General features: G+C 44.3%; 1 protein-coding gene across 1 annotated transcript in view; it reads left to right on the top strand.

Moving 5' to 3' along the window:
* The window catches only part of Cilk1 (ciliogenesis associated kinase 1), a 41,451-nt gene that overhangs the window by 1,768 nt on the left and 18,153 nt on the right, over positions 1 to 21,530 (top strand). Inside the window, exons 2-6 of the mRNA XM_021656457.2 lie at positions 3,562 to 3,616; positions 7,326 to 7,447; positions 8,601 to 8,680; positions 18,066 to 18,198; positions 20,809 to 20,980. Of these exons, the coding sequence (XP_021512132.2) occupies positions 3,562 to 3,616; positions 7,326 to 7,447; positions 8,601 to 8,680; positions 18,066 to 18,198; positions 20,809 to 20,980 (562 nt within the window). The remainder of the gene's footprint in view (positions 1 to 3,561; positions 3,617 to 7,325; positions 7,448 to 8,600; positions 8,681 to 18,065; positions 18,199 to 20,808; positions 20,981 to 21,530) is intronic.

Below are 21,530 nucleotides of genomic sequence, written 5' to 3'. Positions count from 1 at the left end.
ACTCTTATAAATCAAGCACAGAAGTGACTTCCTCTGTGCCATTACTGGCTAGAAGCAAGTTACTGAAGGACAAAGGGTACGCATGATTATAAACAGCAGAAGATAAGGGTCTTTGGGGCTACGTTAGGTCTGCCTACTGGGCTGCCTATGCCCATCTGCCTTCTTCCCATTTCCACTAAGTCCTGTAACCATTTAAAAACCATCCAGCATACTGTTCCACTTTTATTCCAGACTTGTTTATCCTTCTTATCTTTGTTTTGGTTTGTTTATATGAGACATTCTTGCTGTGTAGTCTAGGCTGGCTTTGAACCCACAGTCCTCTTCCTTGCCTTCTGGGTTACAGGTGTGTAGCACTTTTTCTGACTGCATTTTTCCTATCTCCAGCCACCTTAAAACCTCCTGATGTTGCTCCCACTTATGCCTCACCTTTGGTCATTTAGTCCTGACAATTGTACTAAGTATCTGTCTGGTCTACTTACTCAATTACCTCTAGAACCTCACTTCCAACCTATTACCATTTGCCATCTGATCACCAGATAAGGCTCTTGGCTTCCAGTCATTTCATTGCTCATGGCAAACTGAAAAGACAGTTAATTAAAACCACTAGTGTCAAGCATTCTTTGTGTCCTCCTGCCTCTTTGTAGCCCTGTGCTGAATAGTCTTTATGTCAACTTGACACAAGCTAAAGTCATCTGAGAGGAAGGAACCTCAATTAAGAAAACAACTCCATAAGATCAGATTGTTGGCCTGTAAGGAATTTCCTTAATTAATGCTTCATGGGTGAGGGCCCAGCCCATCGTGGATGGTGCCATCCCTGGGCTGGTGGGTTCTGTAAGAAAGCAGGCTAAGCAAACAGTGGGGAGCAATCCATTAAGCAACACTCCTCCATGGCCTCTAAATCAGCTTCTGCCTCCTGGTCTCCACCCTATTTGAGTTCTTGTCCCGACTTCCTTCAGTGAATGACTATGGATGTGGAAACATAAATCAAACACACCTCTTCCTCCCCAGCTTGCTTTTGGTCATGGTGTTTCATCACAACAGTAAAAACCCTGAGACAAGCCCTTTGTCTCATCTGACTTCAGTGCCCACAACAGAGCTGAAACCTAATCTCTGGTCTTGGCATCACCTCAGTCACGTATCTTACTAGATCTTTCCCCTTTCCCCTGGTTTTGCTGCCCTTTGCCCTGGCTTTCTAGAATTACCTTCTCAATGAACTTCCTGCACCCAAGCTTCGCAGAGTCCAATATGACATAGCTCTCTTTCAGTGTCATCCTCCTAGCGTCAAGCATCAATTCCAAGACCTGCAAGCTGCCACACCTTTGGCCTGTTTCTCCAGCTTTATCTCTTAGCACAGCCTCCTTGCCTCTTCCAGCCTTTAGCTTTCCAGTGTCTTGAACTTACCTAATATATTTCTAGCCAGATCTTCTCGTGCTAGGCCCTACCACAAATTCCTAGCTACAGTGGACTAATTCTTCACTTCCATGGTGGTGAGGCTGAGGTAGCAGGTTGCAGAGGAATAGACTAGCAGCTGAGTGCACTCCCTCCAAATAGGATGAGACTTTTGAAACCTCAAAGCCTACCCTCAGTGACATACTTTTTCTAACACACTTCGTAAGCCTCCCTAACCAGCCACCTGCTTGAGACCAAGTATTCCAGTGTGCTAGACCATCGAGCGTAGCTATCTCCTTCAGCCCCAAGTACTGAGATGCTATATCTGGCCTGTGCAGTGAAATTAAAACCCAGTTCCTGTGGTGTACCAGCCATGTTCTGAGCGCTCAGTAGCCCCATACTTTTTAAAAATATATTTTAAACTAATTTTTTGAAAATTTCATACATATGTTCAATGTAACTTGATTGAATCCACCCCTAACTCTATGGGCCTTCCTTGCATATGTCCCTCCCACCTTCACCATCTCCTCTTCTTCCTCTTCCTCCTCCTTTTCCCTTTCTTATTACAACCCCCCCGAGTTTAACTAGTGCTCTCTACCTCATCCTACAGCAACCTATCTGTGACTGCCATACCATCACGGAAGATTTCCACCACCAACAAAAGTTCTACTGGCCAGCACTGGCCTAGATAGAATAAACCCGAGCAAGTTTCCTTCAGGCCAAAGGAGCTCATTAGTGGTCGAGCCAGACAATAATCCTGGCTCTCTGCCCTACACCAGGTGGCCTGTTTAGGGGTTTCTTTTGCTGTGCGGTGCTGGAGCCCACCAGCAGAGTCGAACGGTTTTTGAGTCAGGAGTGAGGATTGAAATTAATAAACCAACACACAACATACAGGACCTTTCCAAGAGGCTCTAGTGGAAACTAGATACCGTGCTTTATTCCAGACTCCTTTTTAGCCAGAGCAAAAGCCCCTCAGGACAAATGAGTAAATTTACAAGGAAGTCAAGCAAAATTTGTATCCTAGACAAGGATGCCCCACCTACTGTCTCAAACAAAAGGTGAAATAGACTTGGAAATTCTTCCCTGACTCCAAATGAAGGCCAGTCTTTCCTGAGATCTAAATATCAAAGCAATATCAAAGTTGGAAAACCCGCGGCTCCCAACTGTGAGGAAAGGGTTTATTTCTTTTTAGAACATTCAGGTCACCCCTATCACTGAGAGAAGTCAGGGCTGGAACCTGGAGACAAGAGCTGCAGCAGAGGCCCTAGGGGAAGGCTGCTTACTAGCTTGCTTCTTTATACAATCCAGGCCCAGGTGCTCGGGCATGGCATGCCCTCTGGTGAGCTGGGCCAGCCAGCCTCAATCAAGACAGTGCCCCACAGATCTACCCGAAGCCAGGCTAATGGGAGCACTTTCTCAACTGAGATTCCTTCTTCCCAGATATGTCTAGATTTTTGTCAAGGTGACAGAAACCAAGCAGTACATCAGGTTCCTACTGCTGCTGGGAAGTTTAGTGACTTAGACTTGCCAGGTTTTAAAATAATGTTTTTTTCCTCCCAAGTGCTGGGATTATAGGCATGCACTACCACGGAGAAAGCCTGTCTCAACCTCCTCCCCCCCCCAAAAAAAAAAAAGATGAGGGGGGGGGCTTCTTTTAGACAGTATATATAATATTTTGTAAAACTTAAAACCAACATTGGTTAGGTTCAGAATGAAAAAAAAATTAATACTTAATTCTATGTGCGTGTGTACGCAAGCACATGGGCAAGCCCTCATGTTCGCAGAGGCCAATAAAGGACATTGAATCCCCTGGAACTGGAGTTGTAGGCAATTTGAGCTGCCTGGTGTGGGCTCTGGGATTAAGTGCGGGTTCTCTGCAAGAACATGCAACACTCTTAACACTCAGCCATCTCTCCAACTCTGAATAAAAACAATTTTAAGAAATGATGTTCAGAGCCAGGCACGGTGGTGCGACACCTGTGATTTCAGCACTAAGGAAGGGCAGAGGCAGGTGGATCTCTGTGAGTTTGAGGCCAGCCTGGTCTACAAAGTGAGTCCAGAACATCCAAGGCTACACAGAGAAGCCCTGTCTTGAAAAAACAAACAAACAAAGAAATGATATTCAGCCTAGCACTTGGAATAAGCATGCCATTTCTTGTTCTTCTCTTCCAGAATGAAAAGAAAGTTTTACTCCTGGGAAGAATGCATGAACCTGCGAGAGGTTAAGGTATTTAGTGCTTTATCAGGCAACGGTTCTGTTTGGCTGATTAGAGCGGCTGTATGTATGGCTAGATTTATAGCTGGCGTAGTCATTCGTTTGTACTTTTTCACTAATACTGTGAAAGTAGAAAAATGATATTTTACAATTGGTATCTGAAAGTGGAGATATGATGTTACTTTGTGAGTGTATTGTTACTAGAATGCTTTTGTCATTCATAGATTTCTTCAACCTGCTTATTTCATAAGTGTTAATTGGTGGAGCTTTGCATCCACAGGTGTCATTCCTAATTACTGAGGCCAAGGAGGAGCTACCTCCTATAGCATGTTTCTCCTAGATACGATAGCAGTTTCTTTCAATAATAACAATAATACTCTGTTGTGTGTGATGGAATTCTTTGTTAGCATTATGTAGAGTATGCCTTTACCCTTTTTTTTCTGATTGTTTGGTTGATTGGGGTTTTCTCTTTGTCTTCTTTTCTTCCTTTCTTTTCTTTCTTTTTTTTTTTTTTTGGTTCACTTGCTTGTTTTTTGTTTATGGTTTTTGGTTTTGGGGGTTTGTTTGTTTTGGATAAAGTCTGCCTATGTAGCCCAGGTTGACCTTGAACTAGAAATCCTCTTTAGCTCTGCAGCTTCCCAGTTGCTGAGTTTGACAGACTCTACCATGCCTAGTAAAGCAACTAGTTTTGAGCCCTGCCCTCTCCCCTACATTCCATGCTGGGGAGCAAACCCAGGACCCCATGGCTTCCTGGCAGCTTCTCTAGAGCAGAGCTACACCCCAGCCCTTTACCTTTGCTTTTGTTCCTTTTTTTTTTTTCCTCCCTCTCTTCTCTCCATCCTTCTTCATCGTCATCGTACATCTCCCCAGGTAAATTGACCACTTGGGTTTTTAATTTGTAATTATTTTCCTGAGCATTTCTAGTCCTCTCATTCAGCCCTGTCTGGAAAACCCAGTAGGATATGAAACCAGCATTTTTAGTACGTGGAACAGAGCTTCACATCTAGAGCAGGGACCTACATATTTGTTCTTAAAGGGCAAGGCAGTAACTCCTTTAGACTCTATGAGCCAGAAAATATCATTTGTGTATATATGTAGTGAGTGAAAAATATTCTGTCAGGTGTGGTAGAGCATGACTATCATCCAAGTACTTGGGAAGCTAAGACAAGTGGATCTCTAGGTTCAAGACCAGCCTTGCCTATGTATTGAGCTCCAGGCCAGCCAAGCCTACATAATGAGACCCTGTCTCAAAAAAAAAAAAAAGAAAAAAAAGAAAAGAAAAAAGAAAAGAAGAGAAGAGGGGCCAAGTGTGGCAGTGCACATTTTTAATCTCAGTACTTGGAAGGCAGAGACAAGTGGATCTCTGTGAGTTCAAAGAAAACACATTCCAGGATAGCCAGGATTAGATAGAGAGACACTGTCTCAAAACAAAGCAAAAAAGAAAACAGAGGGCTGGAGAGATGGCTCAGAGGTTAAGAGCAATGACTGCTCTTTTAGAGGTCCTGAGTTCAATTCCCATCAACCACATGGTGGCTCACAACCATCTATAATGATATCTGGTGTCCTCTTGAGATAGAACATTGTATGCATAATAAATAAATCTTTAAAAAAAAAAGAAAACAGAATTATACAGTATAAAATAATAATTGGATATAATTTTGTTATGTCTTCTTTTTTTAGATAGTTTATTTATTTATTATTTATACAGTGTTCTGCCTTCATGTGTGCCTGCATGCCAGAAGAGAGCATCAGATCTCACTGTAGATCTCACCATGTGGTTGCTGGGAACTGAACTCAAGACCTTTGGAAGAGCAGCCAGTGTTCTCAACCTCTGAGCCATCTCTCCAGCCTTTATGTAAATCTTCTAGTGAGACCAATAGCATTGATTTCTTGGGGGACCGTAACATTAAACTTAATTAAGGTTCCAGGTGTTCAGGGCTAGAAAAATGGCTTAGAAGTTGAGTTCTCAGTGCTTTTGTAGAGGACCCAGTTTGGTTCCCTTCCCAACACACACATGGATGGCCCACAACTGCCACCGGTTCTGGGGTATCCAGTACCCTCTTCTGGCCTCCTTAGGTACTTGCAAGCATGTGCTGTACATACATACAATCAGGCCAACATGCATACACCTAAAAGAAAGTAAAAACAAAAAACAAACCCAAGAATAGTATTCTGTCATGAAAGTGATTGTGAATACTTATCTGTAAAATCTGCTCCTAGCTCATGGACCTGCTGAGAACAGGCAGGGAGCTAAACAGGCATGGAACTAAACCCATGGCTCTAGTAGTATGTTAACTTCTTGCTCGGCAAAAGCAATAATCAACCTAGCTTGGTCATTCTAGAAGATTCTAGCCAAAAACTGGTGAAGATTTATGCCAGTAAAATGGCTGGGCAAGAACTGGTCCTTCGGGGAGAAGGGGCCGGGAAAGTCTGACTTGGCCTTCTCCGCCGGCCATGTTTCCTCTATACTCCAAGCTTATTGGTCCAGCTCTGGTCATTTGGGTCCCTCAGGGTTTTGGATGTTCGCTCTAACACTGCCTTCAGCATACAGTCTGTCTCTTTGTTTCCTAGGGGTGCTCTTTTTCTTTTTGTTTTGTGTTGTCGATGATTTTAGGTTGTTCAAGACAGGGTTTCTTTGTGTCACCTTGACCGTCCTGGAACTCTGTAGGCCAGCTCTGCAGACAGGCTGGCCTTGAACTCAGAGATCCACCTGCCTCTCATGCTGGGATTAAAGGTGTGCACCACTACTCAGCAAAAGAAGGTATTTTTTTTTTAATGAAATCCAAAGATAGGGAAGCTTCTGCAGTTTCTCATTATTGACCTCATTGCTCTATGGGGAAAAGACTGTGAAGTAATGGGATCAAATTCTGACCATCCAGGTAAGACTCCCGATCACTGGGTGTCTCTAAACACTACATTCGAGCACAGTTGCTGCTCACTGACAGGACAGCGTTTTTGTTCGCCATTGGCAGACGGTGCATATGGAAAGTCAGACAAGCAGGGCTACACTCGAACTTAGAAAACCACACATGTAAGACGAGTAATCAGAAACTCGTGCATCATCTTCTAAACCGCGTTCATGTTCCTCCGCTACTGCCTGATTTTCTCTCCTTTGTTGCAACTTTCCCTCAGTACCTCATCAATAATATGTCTTCCTTCCTCCCTGGTAATTAAAGCTCACTTTGTTGAAGGAGCATTTGTCTCAGGCAAACAAGTCTGAAGACAGTCAGGAGACTCGGGCCATCAGCCTCAGTCCTTTGTGCAATTTCCTGTTGCCCTGTCTGCTACCTGGTGGCCTCTGCCTTAACCAGCTGCACTCTCCAGAGCCAGAAGACTTAAAACCATGGCGTTGTTTTTTTTTTGGTTCCACTCTGGCCACTTTCGCAACCTGAATTCCGTGGTCTGGAGGGAGTGAGCCTAAAATAGCCTGGGCCTATTGCCACAGAAATAGTCGTCACTGATTGCTTCAGGCTGGGTGCAGCTGGGATTATCGGCCAGTGGTCAAATGTTTGCCTTCTAGTCAGTTGACTAAAGTCATCTTTCCAGATAAAGTTATGTTGACTTCAGAGAAATACTGTTTATTAAATTACCAATAAAATGTAATTCATGGTATGTTCTCAGTTCTAAGATTAGATACTCCTTTCTACAAGTGCTTAGGATTACGTTCCCTTTTAGGCAGATTTATGTTTCTAATTTTGTTTTGTTTCTCACCATGTTTCAGTCTTTGAAGAAGCTCAATCATGCCAACATAGTAAAGTTAAAAGAGGTTATCAGGGAAAACGACCATCTCTATTTTATCTTCGAGTACATGAAGGAAAACCTTTACCAGCTCATTAAAGAAAGGTATGGTTTGGTCATAACATTATTCTTTAACACAGTATCTTTGAGATTTTTTTATTATTTTAAATTATGCACGTAGGGATGCGTGTGCGTGGGGGTGCCCACAGAGGCCAGAAGTGCTGGCCCCCTCTAGTACTGGAGTTACAGTGAGCCATCCTAATGTGGGTGCTGGGGACTGGACTCTCAAGGCTCCTCTACGAGAACAACAGTATGTGTTCTTAACCTCTGAGCCATCTCTCCAGTCTCATAGACAGAACGTTCTTAGAATGTGTTCTTAACCTCTGAGCCATCGCTCCAGTCTCATAGACAGAACGCTCGTAGAAGTGGATACTGCAGAGTAGATGTGATTTTTGTTTTGTTTATTTCAGTTTTCTAGTTCTTTCTGTAGTCCTTTGTGCCTCTGGACTTTAATGATGAAATCTGCCAGGTGGGTGAAGGGCCGAGACACACGCTTGTGCCTGGGAGTCCTGGGATAACTCCCAGGAGGCATCTTGCTTATTTTCTGGGTTGTTTTGTTTGTTTGTTTGTTTTTGTTTTGTTTGGCTTTGTTTTTTAGAAAAGGTCTCATTCCCAGGATGGCCTCAAACTTGCTGCAAAGTTGAGACTGGCCTGGAACTCCAAATCCTTCTGTGTCAGCGGTTCTCCACCTGTAGGGTTATGACCCCTTTCACGGGATCATATGTCATATGCTGCACATCAAATATTTACGTTATTATTCACAACAGTATCGAAATTACATTTATGAAGTAGCAACAAGATAATTTTATGGTTGGGGTCACCACAGTATGAGAAAGTGTATTATAGGGTCATGGCATTTGGAAGGCTAAGAATCACTGTTCTGCATGAGCCTTCTAAGTCCTGAGATTTTAGGTATGGCCACCATGCCTAGCCTATTTTTAGATATAGGGTTAAAGGCTTCTTATTTTTATTATTATTAAAAGTTTACTCTTTTCTTTGTAATAGAACTGAATATCTTGGTATTTATTACTTAGTTCCACTCTGTCAACAAGTGATTATATTTTTCCAATATTTATTATCAAAGGATATGGTAAATTTTTCTTAATTTTATACTATACAATCTAAATAACACAAACACGAGAGTCCCTTTAAGACAGAAACTAGGGTTTTTAACTTTGTTTTCTTCTCGTCCATACAGAAATAAGTTGTTTCCAGAGTCTTCTATAAGGAATATAATGTATCAGATTCTGCAGGGACTGGCATTCATTCACAAGCATGGTAGGTGGTTTGCAATGTTGCACTCCTGAATCGCAGGGAAACATCATCAGGTAGATCGCAGAGCAAGTGTTGTGTGCTCTGTAAGGCGCTTCCAGAAGAGGCTGTAGAGCTGACCGGCTGACAGTGGCTTTCAGAACACCTTCTCTTGGGACTTCAATTTCTGAATTTTCCTGTGTCTGTGTGTGTGTGTGTTCTTCAGTTTTAACAAACACTGATGTGTCAAAAAGAAACGTCAGATCAGAATTCTGAGGTATTCATGTGTTGTGTCTAACCCACACTAGCATCCCTGCACCATGCAGCTCATTTTTCTACATCAGTGTATTCTAGTTTGTTTCATAGGGGGTTAAAGTGGCCTAGAAAGAAAACAAAGTAAATTAAAATTTAGCAGATTGATGAAGAGGCAAACGAGGTAGGGATACAACCAGGAGTAAGAGTCCCTCCTCCTTTCTTTCCTCCTTCCTTTTCTTTTTCCTTCCTCTCTCTGTCTCTCTCAAGAGAGCAAGCATTTATTCTGGCTCACAGCTTAAGAGAGGAGATAGCTGGCTGTGGTGGCACGGTCCTTCCTTCAGCCTTAGCACTAAGGAGGGAGAGGCAGGCAGATCTCTCCGAGTTTGAGGCCAGCCAGCTAAGTAGCAAGACCCTGTCTCCAAAGGAGAAAAAAGGAAAGAAAAGAAAGGACAAAAGGATATCGTCATATATGGTGGGAATGGTAGCACAAATGTAAGGTCACGTTATACCCAAATCTTTTTTTCAATTATTGTTTTAAAATGTTTTCATATAATATATTTTAATCATATTTTTTCTCTCCCCCAAGTCCTCACCTAAGTTTTCTTCACCTCCCTACCCACCCAACTTTGTGGATTTTTTTTTATCTCCCTCAAGAGAAAAAAAAAGGGGGGGGGACCCAAAGGTCAGAAAATACTAAGTCACAACCCAAAAAAAGCACACAGAAAAATGTGGAATCTGTTTTGTGTTGTACACCTACACCTGAGCATGAGGCTGGCGTTGTGGTATGGCTGATAGATAGCTCCACTGGAGAAAACTGATACTCTGTTTCTCAGCAAATAGCATGTAACTCCTTGGTTAGGGGTGGAACTTTGTGTCCACTTCCTCCTCTCTGTGCTCATGTTTTGTCTGCCTTGAATTTGCACAAGTCTGATGTGTGCTGTCACAATTTCTGTGAGTTGATACGGTGCGCATCAGCCCGGTTATATCTGAAAGATGCTACTTCCTTAGCGTCATCCACCCCCTCTAGCCTTACACCTTTTCTGCCTCCTCTTCTTCACAGAGCCAGGGCTGAGGAGAGAGGTTTGATAAAGACATCCCATTTAGGGGCTGGAGAGATGGCTCAGTGGTTAAGAGCACTGGCTGTTCTTCCAGAGGACCCAGGTTCAATTCCCAGCACTGACATAGCAACCCACAACTATCTGTAACTCTAGTTCCAAGGGCTCTGACACCCTCACACGAGTGCACGTAAAATAAAATTTAAATTAAAAAAATATGAAATTTAAGACTGAGTGTTCCAAGGTCTCTCATTGTCTGCATACTGTTCAGTTGTGGGTCTCTGTGTCAGAGTCTGTAGGGATGGATCTTCTAATTGGGTACCAGCTTGATTTTTCCATGTTTGATGGTATAAGTAAATGGTTCTTTACACTCTGGTTAAGTTGGGGTGGGGGTAAAAGGGGGCTGGGGGCAGGTAACCACTACCATTCCCTATAGCCTGTAATGTTTGTAGGATATGTCCAGCATGCCAGCAAATTTTATTTCAGTAGAATCAGGGAACAGATTTAGTTCTGAGCTTGTTATACAAAGCAAAATGTGAAACATCATTAGTTAGAACATGTGTAGTTTCCTTGACATAAAAATACAGTAGTTAGCCAGGCATGGTGGTGCACAACTTTAATCCCAGCACTTAGGCGGCAGAGGCAGGTGGCTCTCTCTAAGTCTGAGGACAGCCTGGTCTACAGAGTGAGTTCTAGGACAGCCAGAGTGGTTACACAAAGAAAGCCTGTCTCAAAAAATAAAAACAAACAAATTGACTAGTTACCAAAAGCAGAACCATTATTTTTTTAAGTTAATACCTTTGCTTTATGTTTATTTATCTAGCATGTGTGCGTGCATGCGTGCACACACATATCTGCATGTGTCACAGCTTGGGTGAAAAGGCCAGAGGACAAATCGCAGGAATCTTGCAATGAGTCCTCCTTTTTTCCACCTTTACATGGGGTTGGAACTCACGTCATCAGGCTTAAAAGCATTTTTACCTGCTGAATCATCTTACTGGGCCCCAAACTATTCTTAATACCATAATCAGAAAGACACTTTCTCATGGGGCCTTTGGAGGGGCCGCTGTGTCGTGTGCTATTGTAGTAAACACAGTGGCAGGCTGCACGGGCCAGTTCTGTGGGCTATCCTTTATGGTAGGCTGGTTCTGTCACCTGATCACAGAAAGCAATTCTGCACTGCCCCCAGGTGACTCACTTCAGGGATGGTGTGGGTAGTCCACGGAGAGATTTAGAATGTCCAAAGGGAAACAAACATAGCTATGCGCCCTTCAGGAAACTATCCGTGCCTGTGAAGTTAAACAGTAGTGACTATGAGACAGTAATCTCCAGCAGCTCTCTGGAACATCGCTGGTCCTAACCACTGCAGGCCAGATGAGGTTGGATTGGTACCTTTTCCATGAATCCATAGCCAACACATGGACATGTCTGGGTGGAGCCAGGAGTCCTCTGAAGGTCATTTGAGGTCACTTTAGCGTGTAGACAGTGGCTGGTTTTGTATAGGCAGAAGTCATGCTCTCTCAGTCTATGGATGTTGTCACTGTGAACACTGCACTACAAATAGATTCAACCCAGTACTGGATTTGGTGTAAATTGTCAGTGGGTAGAAAAATCTTGTGTTGCACAAGGCAACACATTCTATCCCGGGTGAGTACCAGCTTGCTCTCTACCTCTAAGTAGCAACTCATAGTTCCAGAGTAAATGACACAGACACAGGCTATCTTTGCAAACTCTTCTCATCCTCCAGCACAGGCTTTGTAATCAGTGAGTGATTGATTGCACAAGGCTGAGCTGACTTGTTAATCCAGTTTGGTGAACCCCAGGTCATCTTTGATCCCACTGACTTCGGAGCACTGGGTCTTTAGCCAGTATTCACAAGAATTCACAGCCAGTGGTGTGTATTTAGACAAAGTATCCTAGGGACAAATGGGTCACATAAGAGCTCAAAGGAGAAAAGTGGGGAACCAAGGGAAAATTCTGCCAGCTTGTCTTCAAATAGGGAACAGTCAGAGTGTTAGTCATTGGTTCCCTAACCCTGGAACCTGCATGAGAGGGTTCCTTTTTACTCCTTTCCACAAGACTCAGATATTTGTTGCTAGGAAGAACTCACAGCCTTTCCTCTGGGAGTCTGCTTACTGAGGTATTCATAGACTCAGACCACCTATGCACTTCCATACATGTTCGTACACGTGTGCCTATCTCTGCATGTCCACCTGCCCACATGCCTTTCACCCATACCGCCCCTCCTCTCCGTCACACATACACAGAGGTATGGGCAGACACACAGATATCTTCAGCTAACAATTTAGTGCCCCTCCGCAGTCCTTTGGAACTCTGCCCTGCCATTGTTTTACAAGCCTTGGACATTGAGAATGTATTTGCAAGCAGTGCAAAGGAAGGTTCGGCAGTGGAGAGAGTCAGGCCTGTGCGTTCATAACCTCGAGACCCTGGCCCTCACCAGAGGTGGTGGTTGTTGACATTTTTCCCAGATGCGCAGTTCTGGAGAGCTAGCTCCATCTGGTACGCTTTCCTTTCCTTGTCACCTTCACAGGTAGAGAGAACAGATAGTAGCTAAGCCTTTCAAAAAAGAGGAGGCTGCCTGGTGGTGGCTCACCCTTCAGTCCCAGCACTCAGGAGGCAGAAGCAGGTGGATCTCTGTGAGTTCAAGGCCAGCTCTGTCCAGAGAGTGAGTTCCAGGTCAGCCAGGGCTACACAGAGAAACCCTGTCTCAAAGAAACAAAAAATCAGGAGCTGAGAGACAGCTCTGCAGAGATCACACTGCCGTAGAGAGTTTGTTGGAGAGTGTGGAGGAAGGAGATGGTCGTGATTGTAAGCAGGGTGGGCACTAAATTCTCAAGTCTTCTCTCTCTGTCTCTTTCTGTCTCTCTCCCCTCCTTCCAACCCCCCCCCAGTGATTTTTTTTTTTTTTTTAAAGCATGGTATGGGGACAGAAAAAAAAAAAGAGCTGGCTCAGTGGGTAAGATCACTTACCACCTAACCTGACAAACTGAATTCATTCTCAATGGAAAGAGGGAATACAGGCAAGCTGCCCTTGAACCCTCACACATATGTCCAATGGCATGCACACACACACATCTATAAATAAAGGTGAATTTTCTTTTTTAACTTAGAGGGCTTATATGGTCTTGGCTTTGTTAGTTAAGTGAGCATGTGCCTAGATTTCACCCTTTCCCTGTGTTGATAGAAAAGCTGTCTACTGCACTTGGAGCTGTCTGGTGCGTTTCAGCCCTTCCCCATAGCTCAGTCTCACAGTGGGAAGGTGCAGTCTGCCCCAGGGAGTGCTCTCCTCTAAGAGGGAAGAACAGCACAGCGGCTGGTTGCTAGGGCCATACTGCATGTCACCGAGCATTTCCCCACCCGTGGGGAATGAACACATGGCTGTGCTTGGCACTGACTGAACAGTGGCAAAGCACACATATCTTGCGTGTTTCCTGCTGACCTACCATTACATCTGTCCGGGGCATACGTCCCCATCGGATAATGGATATGAATTTGGTGTTTGGCCCCAGACGTGATGCTGTGCCTTTGACCCTCACCACTTAAGTGTGTGACCTTGAGATGGCCCTTAGCCTTGTCTGTGCTGCTGCTCTTGTGGCCTACTCTGCTTTCTTGTAATAATACTGTAAGTTTAGATCCAAGGGAAGAGGGAAAGTGGAAAGGGAGGAGTAAAAGAGGGTGAGAATTACCTGAAATTACTTTTACAGCAGGAAGGTGTCTACCATAAACTCATAATAAATACTCTTCCATCATTCCCCTTATTTAATCAGAGTCTTCAGTAATAGGATATGGATGGGGTAAGGCCTCTCTGGAGGCTTTGTTTTCTTTTCTTCCTTGAAGTTATTCATGAAAATCTTTTATCGAATGAGAAGGGAAATCCGTGTGTTATTCGGCAGGCAGGCAGGCAGGCAGCACCCTGAACGTAAGGGCCTGTTACTGTGTTCTGGAAGCCGATTTGAATAGGGAGGTTTTTACTGTGCCAGCACTCTGCTCTTTGCATGATCTCAAAATGGCACAGATAGAAGTATTTTCATTGTCCAACCAGGAGCCAGAAGAAAGAAGGGGGCTCATTACAGGCCACACTGCATATGTCCGTCAGCGGAGCACAGACCCAAGCGGGAATTGGAGCAGAGCTCCATTGCTACCTCCTCACAGATGGCACTTGTCACTACGCTCCCAAGCCTTAATTCTTATCTGAAAACAAAAACAAACACACGACACCATACATGAAAGCCTAAGTTGACAGTTTGGGGGAGGCCACCAGAGAGAATTTTGTAGTAGTTATCCTCATGACGGTGCTACCATGTCGGCACTGTCCCTCTAAAAGCCTGTTGGGTAGATGCTAGACTCTCTTTTACTAATGAGGAAACTCAAGCACTAAAGGGCTAAATGACCATGAGCACCCTTCCTGGTCTACACAGCCACATCCTAAGCTGAGTTGTCTCTTTAAACAGAAATAGTAATGTTTCACTAAACCGATGGAGGATGAGAAAAGCAGCTGCTTCCAGGGATGAGTGAGGAGTCTGGATTCTCGTTCCCTGTTTGACCAGTGTGTATGCTTTCTGTGGAACTAGATTTAAGGCAAATCAGCCATGAGGAAAAGGGTAAAGCCTACCTTTGGGGAGAAGGGTGCTTGGTGCTTAGAAGAGCATGCTCACAGTCAGTGCAGAAGTTTGGAGTGTTCAAGGGATGCTTGAGTACCAGCTGATGTGATAGGATGGGCTGAACTGGAGAAGATGAGAGTTGTGGATTTAAGTGTTACATGTGGTGCCAGAGGGAGTTACTGTGGATGGGGGGAGGTCCGAGGACAGATGAGTCACTATAAGAGAAATGCCATATATGTTTCTAAATAATAATTACCCCAATTAGAGGAGGAAAGGGAGGTTTACTGGGAGACTCAGTGTTGACCTAGGCTGCACTTGAGAGGATCAAAGCCAAAGGATCAAAGGATCAAGCTTTAGGTATATGGGCCAAGAGAGAGAGAGTACTGCTTGGAACTGTTAGGCTCTGACACTTTTTTCTTTTCTTTTCTTTTCTTTTCTTTTCTTTTTCTTTTTCTTTTTATTTTTTTTGGTGGGATTGTGAGCAATTTATTGTCTCCTGCTCATGACTCAGTTTTTTCATGTGTTTGGTAAGAGAATGATGCCTGCCATTTCTTCTTTAACCGAGAGGTTTTTAGAGCATTTGAGTTTCTAGGTAGAAACCATCATCTCACAGTTTCTAAGGGTCCTGGAAACTGTCCTAGGCATGTTGACAAAAGATAATGAATACGTGCATAATTCTTAATTCATTTTTAAGATGGGTACATGCAGTCAGGCCTTCTGGGAACTGGCAGGTGTTCGGAATAAAGGTCCCAAACACAGTGACAGTGAGTCACGCACACCAAGACTGAGAACAGATATCACTCATCTGGTGGGTAGATCATCATTTCATTAGGCTGTTAATAAACCATCTGTGTTTGCCTATATCATTTTTTTTCTTTTATTGGAAAGGCCATTCTTGACTAATACTGGATCACTCTTGAGTTTCTTAAGCTCAAGTTTGGTTCTTATAATTATATATGTTTGCTTTGCTACAAATCTGGTTGGGATTCCTGAAGGAATCGGTCAGGACAGCAACAGAATAATGAAGCTCTGAAATATAAGTGAGTCCCTGTATATTTTCACAGTATACACACACATGCATGCACCTATGCCTACAAATGCACATAGGCTATAAAGTAGCCAATGTGCTGTGCCTGACTGTCTCTTGTCTAACCCATACCTGATTCTGATCTCAGTTCCTTGGGATGTGCAACTCAGGTGGCTGTGTTGTGAAGGAAGTACTTCGTCCTCTTGCCATGTCTCCCTTGAATGTCTCTGATCATTTCTGTGCCTTCATCCTCATGTAGGCATGGGGTTCTAGGTGCTAATGTATTCACTTGTTCCAGCTAAGCCAGCCACTTGGCCTGCAGGTTCATCATTATGCTAATCAACTATGCATTTGGAACTTGACCTGATGCTGAGCCCAGCTGTCCCCAGGATGATAAACACAGAGGAATGTCCCTTTAGTAAAACATTGATTCTTTCCATCATATATTGCATGCTGTGCATGTAAATACATCATAATCGCCTTCTGCTAGAGCGGAGACACACTCGGACAGTAGCCATGGCTAATTGCTCTCTTTAGTGCAACAGGAATGCCCTCTGAATGGGTATCCAGCAATGAGCCCTCACTGTTCCCATCCTGCTTCAGAGTCCCCCACTTGTTACTCAGGTCTCAGTTTCTGTCTTTCAGGACTGTCCCTCTTCCATCCTCCCCACGGCTCTGATCTACTCTCTTGGCCCTACATGCTGATCCATGTAGATTCATCACTGTGCAGTTCCCTCCTTCTTCCTGCATGCCTGTGCACTTTCCCCCTTCTTCCTGCATGCCTGTGCACTTCCCTCAGTTCAGCCAACCGCCACATGCTATGACACTACCATGTTCTAAAGCGCTTCTGTCTACTTGGTGAAAATGGTCACCATGTGTGTAAATGATATGGTCCTTTACAGTCAGGGAAGCGCCTGCTCTACCTGTGAAGGTAAAGACCATGAACCATGGCCATTTGGCTTGTTCTGAAGCCACAGAGCCCAACCTCCTGCTTGGTGTGGCCTCTGAATATTCCTTGGCCTCATGTGAAATGGTTTCTTAGGCAAAGGGCAACTCAGTAAGCCTCGGAGGACGGTTAAGGTTGGGATTGATACAGACAAAAAGGAACAAGGGCACGTTGTCAACGGGGATGAATACAGTACCCTTAAAGGGAGTGAATTTCACCTGAGTGGAACACACTCTCTATAACTGGTGATTGGTGTTGGGAAATATGTTTTGCAGTATGGGTGATACAACCTAGGGTGTTACGCAATCATGTATGCCAGTCAAGCCCTTTACCACAGAACTCTCTGCTCAGTTAGAAAATATATCTTCTCTTTAGGTAGAATAAAAGATATAACATTAAACAATTTAAAGAAGCTATTGAAAGGGGCGGGTATGTGTGTAAAACATTGTTTGAATTATTAGAATGTGTGAGAATCCAGAAAAGTTAGAGGAAAGGGGCTGAGAGACAGTGATGGTGTAGCCACGGGCAGCTGGAGCAGCTTGGAAGGCAGAGTGAAAGGAAGAAGGGCCAGGAGGTTTTCTGAGGGAAAAGTGTGACTTGTCCCATCACTATCAAAAGAACGGATTCAACTGCCAGGTACTTGGTGATATTATACTGTGAGGAGGAGAGATTGTTTGGGAGGTGGTTTTGGACAAGCTGGTTCAGGGATGAAAGCGACACCCAGTCAGGATCCTGGTAAGGATGGAGCTTTCACAGATGACCCAGGATATACCATTAGAGACGATGACGCCGTTAGCGGCATCAACTAAGTTGCCCGTCACTGTGTCCCAGTGAGAAGCCCCTGAGTGGCGTCTCTGTGGTGCCACCTCAGGAAGGAGGCGGTTTGGGGTTGCAGAGCTGTGTACATTGCCGCTCACTGGGTGTTTGTGTGAGCCTGGAAGGCTCTCACACTCACCATCTCTTGCTGCGTCCCTATAGCACCACTGAAGCTGAGAGTTCTCATTCAGTGAGCCATCTCTGTTCCTCACAGTGTGAGCTCCACATCAGGCAAAGTAGTAAATACTTTTAAACTGTCACAGCACATACCAGAATGACAGGTCTGAATAGACCCTACCCATCAATCTTTTAACTCTTAAAAAAAAAAAAAAATTTTTTTTTTTTTTGCTGCAGTATAAATTTAATACTAATAACAATTGTTGTCATTTGAAACGGTTTTAGTCTCAACATATTTCTGCTGACTTGAACAGGGTAGGAATGGCCCCACCCCACCCCTGAGATAGTTTGGTTTGCATTTATCTCAGCACACAAGTTCTAATGTTTAAAAAGGCTTCTGAATAAGGAAAATGCACAGAGATTAACTTTGGATGGATTTTATATGAGGAAAGGGCTGCAGCCCTTCGAGAAGTCTGAAGGGCTGAGCGTTTGTTCTGGACGTTGTCAAAGCAGTGTTAGAGCTGCAGAGCGCGATGCGGAACGGAGCGATCAGTCCCCTTCACTCTCTCCACAGGCTTCTTCCACCGGGACTTAAAACCAGAGAACCTTCTCTGCATGGGACCGGAACTTGTGAAAATTGCAGACTTTGGATTGGCCCGAGAAATCCGATCAAGACCTCCATATACAGACTATGTGTCTACTAGATGGTAAATGCTGTCCCTCTCTAAGTTATCTAATTGTGCTTCTTTCAAAAGGTACAGTTACAAGGCCAGCACCCAGGAGGCAGGTGGATTTTTGTGAGTTCATTGCCAGCCTGGTCTACATAGTGAGTTCCAGGCTGGTCAGGGCAATATAGTGAGACCCTGTCTCAAAAAAAAAACAACAACAAAAAAAAAAAAAAACGAAACAACAAAACATTATTCTGAGGACAGTATTAATCATAAACATTAATTTCTCAGTAAAAAAAAAAATAGTTCAAACACTGCAGGTATTTTGTTACTGACTGAAGTTAAAAGCTTGTATTTAAAACAACAGTTTTTAAAGGAAAGCCATCATGCTTTCAATAGCCTAAATTTTTTAAGTTTTTAGATGTATCATTTTATGTATATGAATGTTTTGCTTGCATGTATGCATGTGTGTACCATGTTACATGCATGTGTGTGTGTGTGTGTGTACAATGTGTATGCCTGGTACCTGGAAGTCAGACCCTCTGGGACTAGAGTTGCAGTTGGCCGTGAGCTGTCATGTAGGTGCTGGAAATCAGACCTGGTTCCTCTGCAAGAGCAACACGTGCTCTTATCGGCTGAGCCAGCGCCCCAGTCCCCGTATGGGTAGTTTTTGTGTGGAAGCTTCTCTGAAGATAGTTTCCCTGTCCCTCTCCTCCCTGCTCCCTGTTTCTTCCTGCCCAGTTCCTTCCTGTGCTCCTAAAGATGATACAGAGGAGATTCCGGTGTGTGGGGGAGATGGCTGAGCCTTAAGAGTGTCCTGTTCATGAAGAGGATCCAAGTTGGGTTCCCCCCTGTTGTCAGGCAGCTTAGAGCCAACCATTTGTCACTCCAGCTCCAGAGGGACCCAGCCTCCGACCTCATGTGCACATACCCACATGGGATTCTTTAAAGACTGTGGAGGAAGAGGAGGAGGAAGGAAGGGGGAGGCTTCTGTAGACAACTCTGAGGAGTAGAGCCTAGCTTTTAAAACTGGGCTGCAACCCCACATGGGGCCAAGTAACTGAATGTGGGGTTGTGAAAATTGGGCAGCAGTGAAAGGTTTCTTAATGAATGTACAACTAAAAACTAATTCAAAATCAATCGGAGGTATTTCCGGCTGTGATCTGTGCTACATGAAGGACCTCACTGCAGCTTGGGTTCTGAACACTTGGCATGCGTGCTTTTCAGTGCATGTGCAGTGGCCCTGCCAAAACACTGTCGGCCCAACTCAGGACTGCCGAGTGTTCCAGTTGCAGTGTTTATGCTGCACGAATAGATTTTGTTGTTGTTTACCTATAGAAAACAAAGGCTTTTCCTGCCATCATTCTTTAGCAAATTAGTATCAAATTAAGATCTCTTTAAATTGGATTGTATGCATTTTGCTTGAATCTTAAGATTAATGTTTGATTTGCTGGTTGAGTTGAAAGGAAATCACTCGATGAGCCTGAAAAAATGTGGCTCAATGAACAGAGTACCCACCTAGTATGGAGCTGGGGGCCCAACCCCCAGCACCTCATTAAAACAGGTGTGGTGGTTCATGCCTGCAATCCCAGCACTAGAGGCAGGAGGATCAGAAGTCCAAGGTCATTCTTAACTAAAGAGTGAGCTTGAAATCAGTGTGGACTACCTTATCTTGCCAGGTATGATGGCGTGCTCCTTTAGTCCCAGCGCACAGAGGCAGAGGCAGGCGATCTCTGAGTTTGAAGCCAACCTGGTCAGTATAGCAAGGGATGCAGCCAGTTATACACAGAGAAACCCTGTCTAATGGGGGAAAATCATTAGGTGTGAGTTTTTGCTTTTATCTTTGATAAACAGAAAATTATATGTATACCGAAGAATTGACTAATATAAATGTGTGATTTATTACTAGTAGTCTTTATATTTTTATACCTATTTCACATACCTGTATGCCTGAGGAGATACAAAAACTTCTAGAGGAAATGGAGTTCTAAGTGGAAAAAGTTTAAGAAGCCTCTGAGTAGATCCCAACTTCTTTTCTTTCTCTTCCTTCCTTCTTCCCCCTCTCTCTTTCACGTGTGTATTGTGTATATGTGTGGGTATATTTGTGCGTATAGCACATGCACATGAGTGTGTGTGCTCACACCCATGGGGAGGCCAGAGGAGGACACTAATGTCTTCCTCTATCACTGTCAGACTTATTTCCTTGAGACAGGGTCTGTGGCAAAAGAAGCTCACCTTTTTGCCTAGGCTGGGAAGCCATCAAGCTCATGGGCTCCACCTGTCTCTACTCTCCAATGCTGGAGTTATGGGTACATGCCTGGCTTTTTACTCGGATGCTGGGGATTTGAACTCAGGTCCTCATGCTTGTTCTGCAAGTGCTCGTACCCACTGAGCTATCACCACAGCCCTAAGAGTATTATTTTTTTTTTTATTGGCTATAAGAGTTGCCAAGTCCTTATAAGCCCCTGTACCACATTGCATTTAGACTATTATTTTTTTATTGTTGACTGTGACAGTTACCAGGTCCTCATAAGCCCCTGTAACCACGTTGCATTTCCGGAAAATAGGTACTTGTACTGAGAGTTACTTACTGTTGACTTTAATTGTGACCAGCAGAAGCAATAGCAGCTGTTGACTTTGTCATTTCAGGTACAGGGCTCCGGAAGTGCTCCTGAGATCTACCAACTACAGCTCCCCCATTGACATCTGGGCCGTGGGCTGCATCATGGCAGAGGTGTACACCCTCCGGCCTCTTTTCCCTGGGGCCAGTGAAATTGACACGATTTTCAAAATTTGCCAAGTGTTGGGAACACCAAAGAAGGTAACGACGTAGAACAAAGGCTCGTGGGCCAAAGCCAGCAGCTTTCTGCCCTGCCACTCCCCAGTGCTGGGTGGTGCCGACACACTTGAGACGGGTCTAGAGTCTCTCTTGACCTTGACCATTCTCTTCCGCCCAGGTTCTCTAGCAAGGCCAGCTTCTCCCCTTCGCTCTGCTTACAGCTATGGGGTTTGTCCTGACTCTCTGCTTTCTCTCGACACGGTCTCACCCTTTACAAAATTCCTCCATTCCTATAGGAACAGTTATGTCCGCTAAGCCTTCCGAAGGCATTCTGTCCCCCAGCTTCTCTCCTTTATGACAGTTCACATCCTTATGGGTATTCAGGGTCTTCCTTCCTCACTCCGTCACCTCCGGCTGAGCGCAGCTGAAGCACAGCGCTTACCGTTTAACATGCTTCCTTCCTTCACCGCCTGCTTCTGTCTGTGTTCTCATCATAGTCCCTGGGGGGCCAGTCTTGAGGTTGTGTTATATGGCTCTTTAGGTTTTCGTTTGGTTTGGTTTGGTTTGGCTTTGGCTTTGGCTTTGAGGTACG

Source organism: Meriones unguiculatus, chromosome 6 (genome assembly GCF_030254825.1).
Source record: "Meriones unguiculatus strain TT.TT164.6M chromosome 6, Bangor_MerUng_6.1, whole genome shotgun sequence".
NCBI classification, from domain to species: Eukaryota; Metazoa; Chordata; class Mammalia; order Rodentia; family Muridae; genus Meriones; species Meriones unguiculatus.
This window is presented reverse-complemented; position numbering and strand designations above follow the sequence as displayed.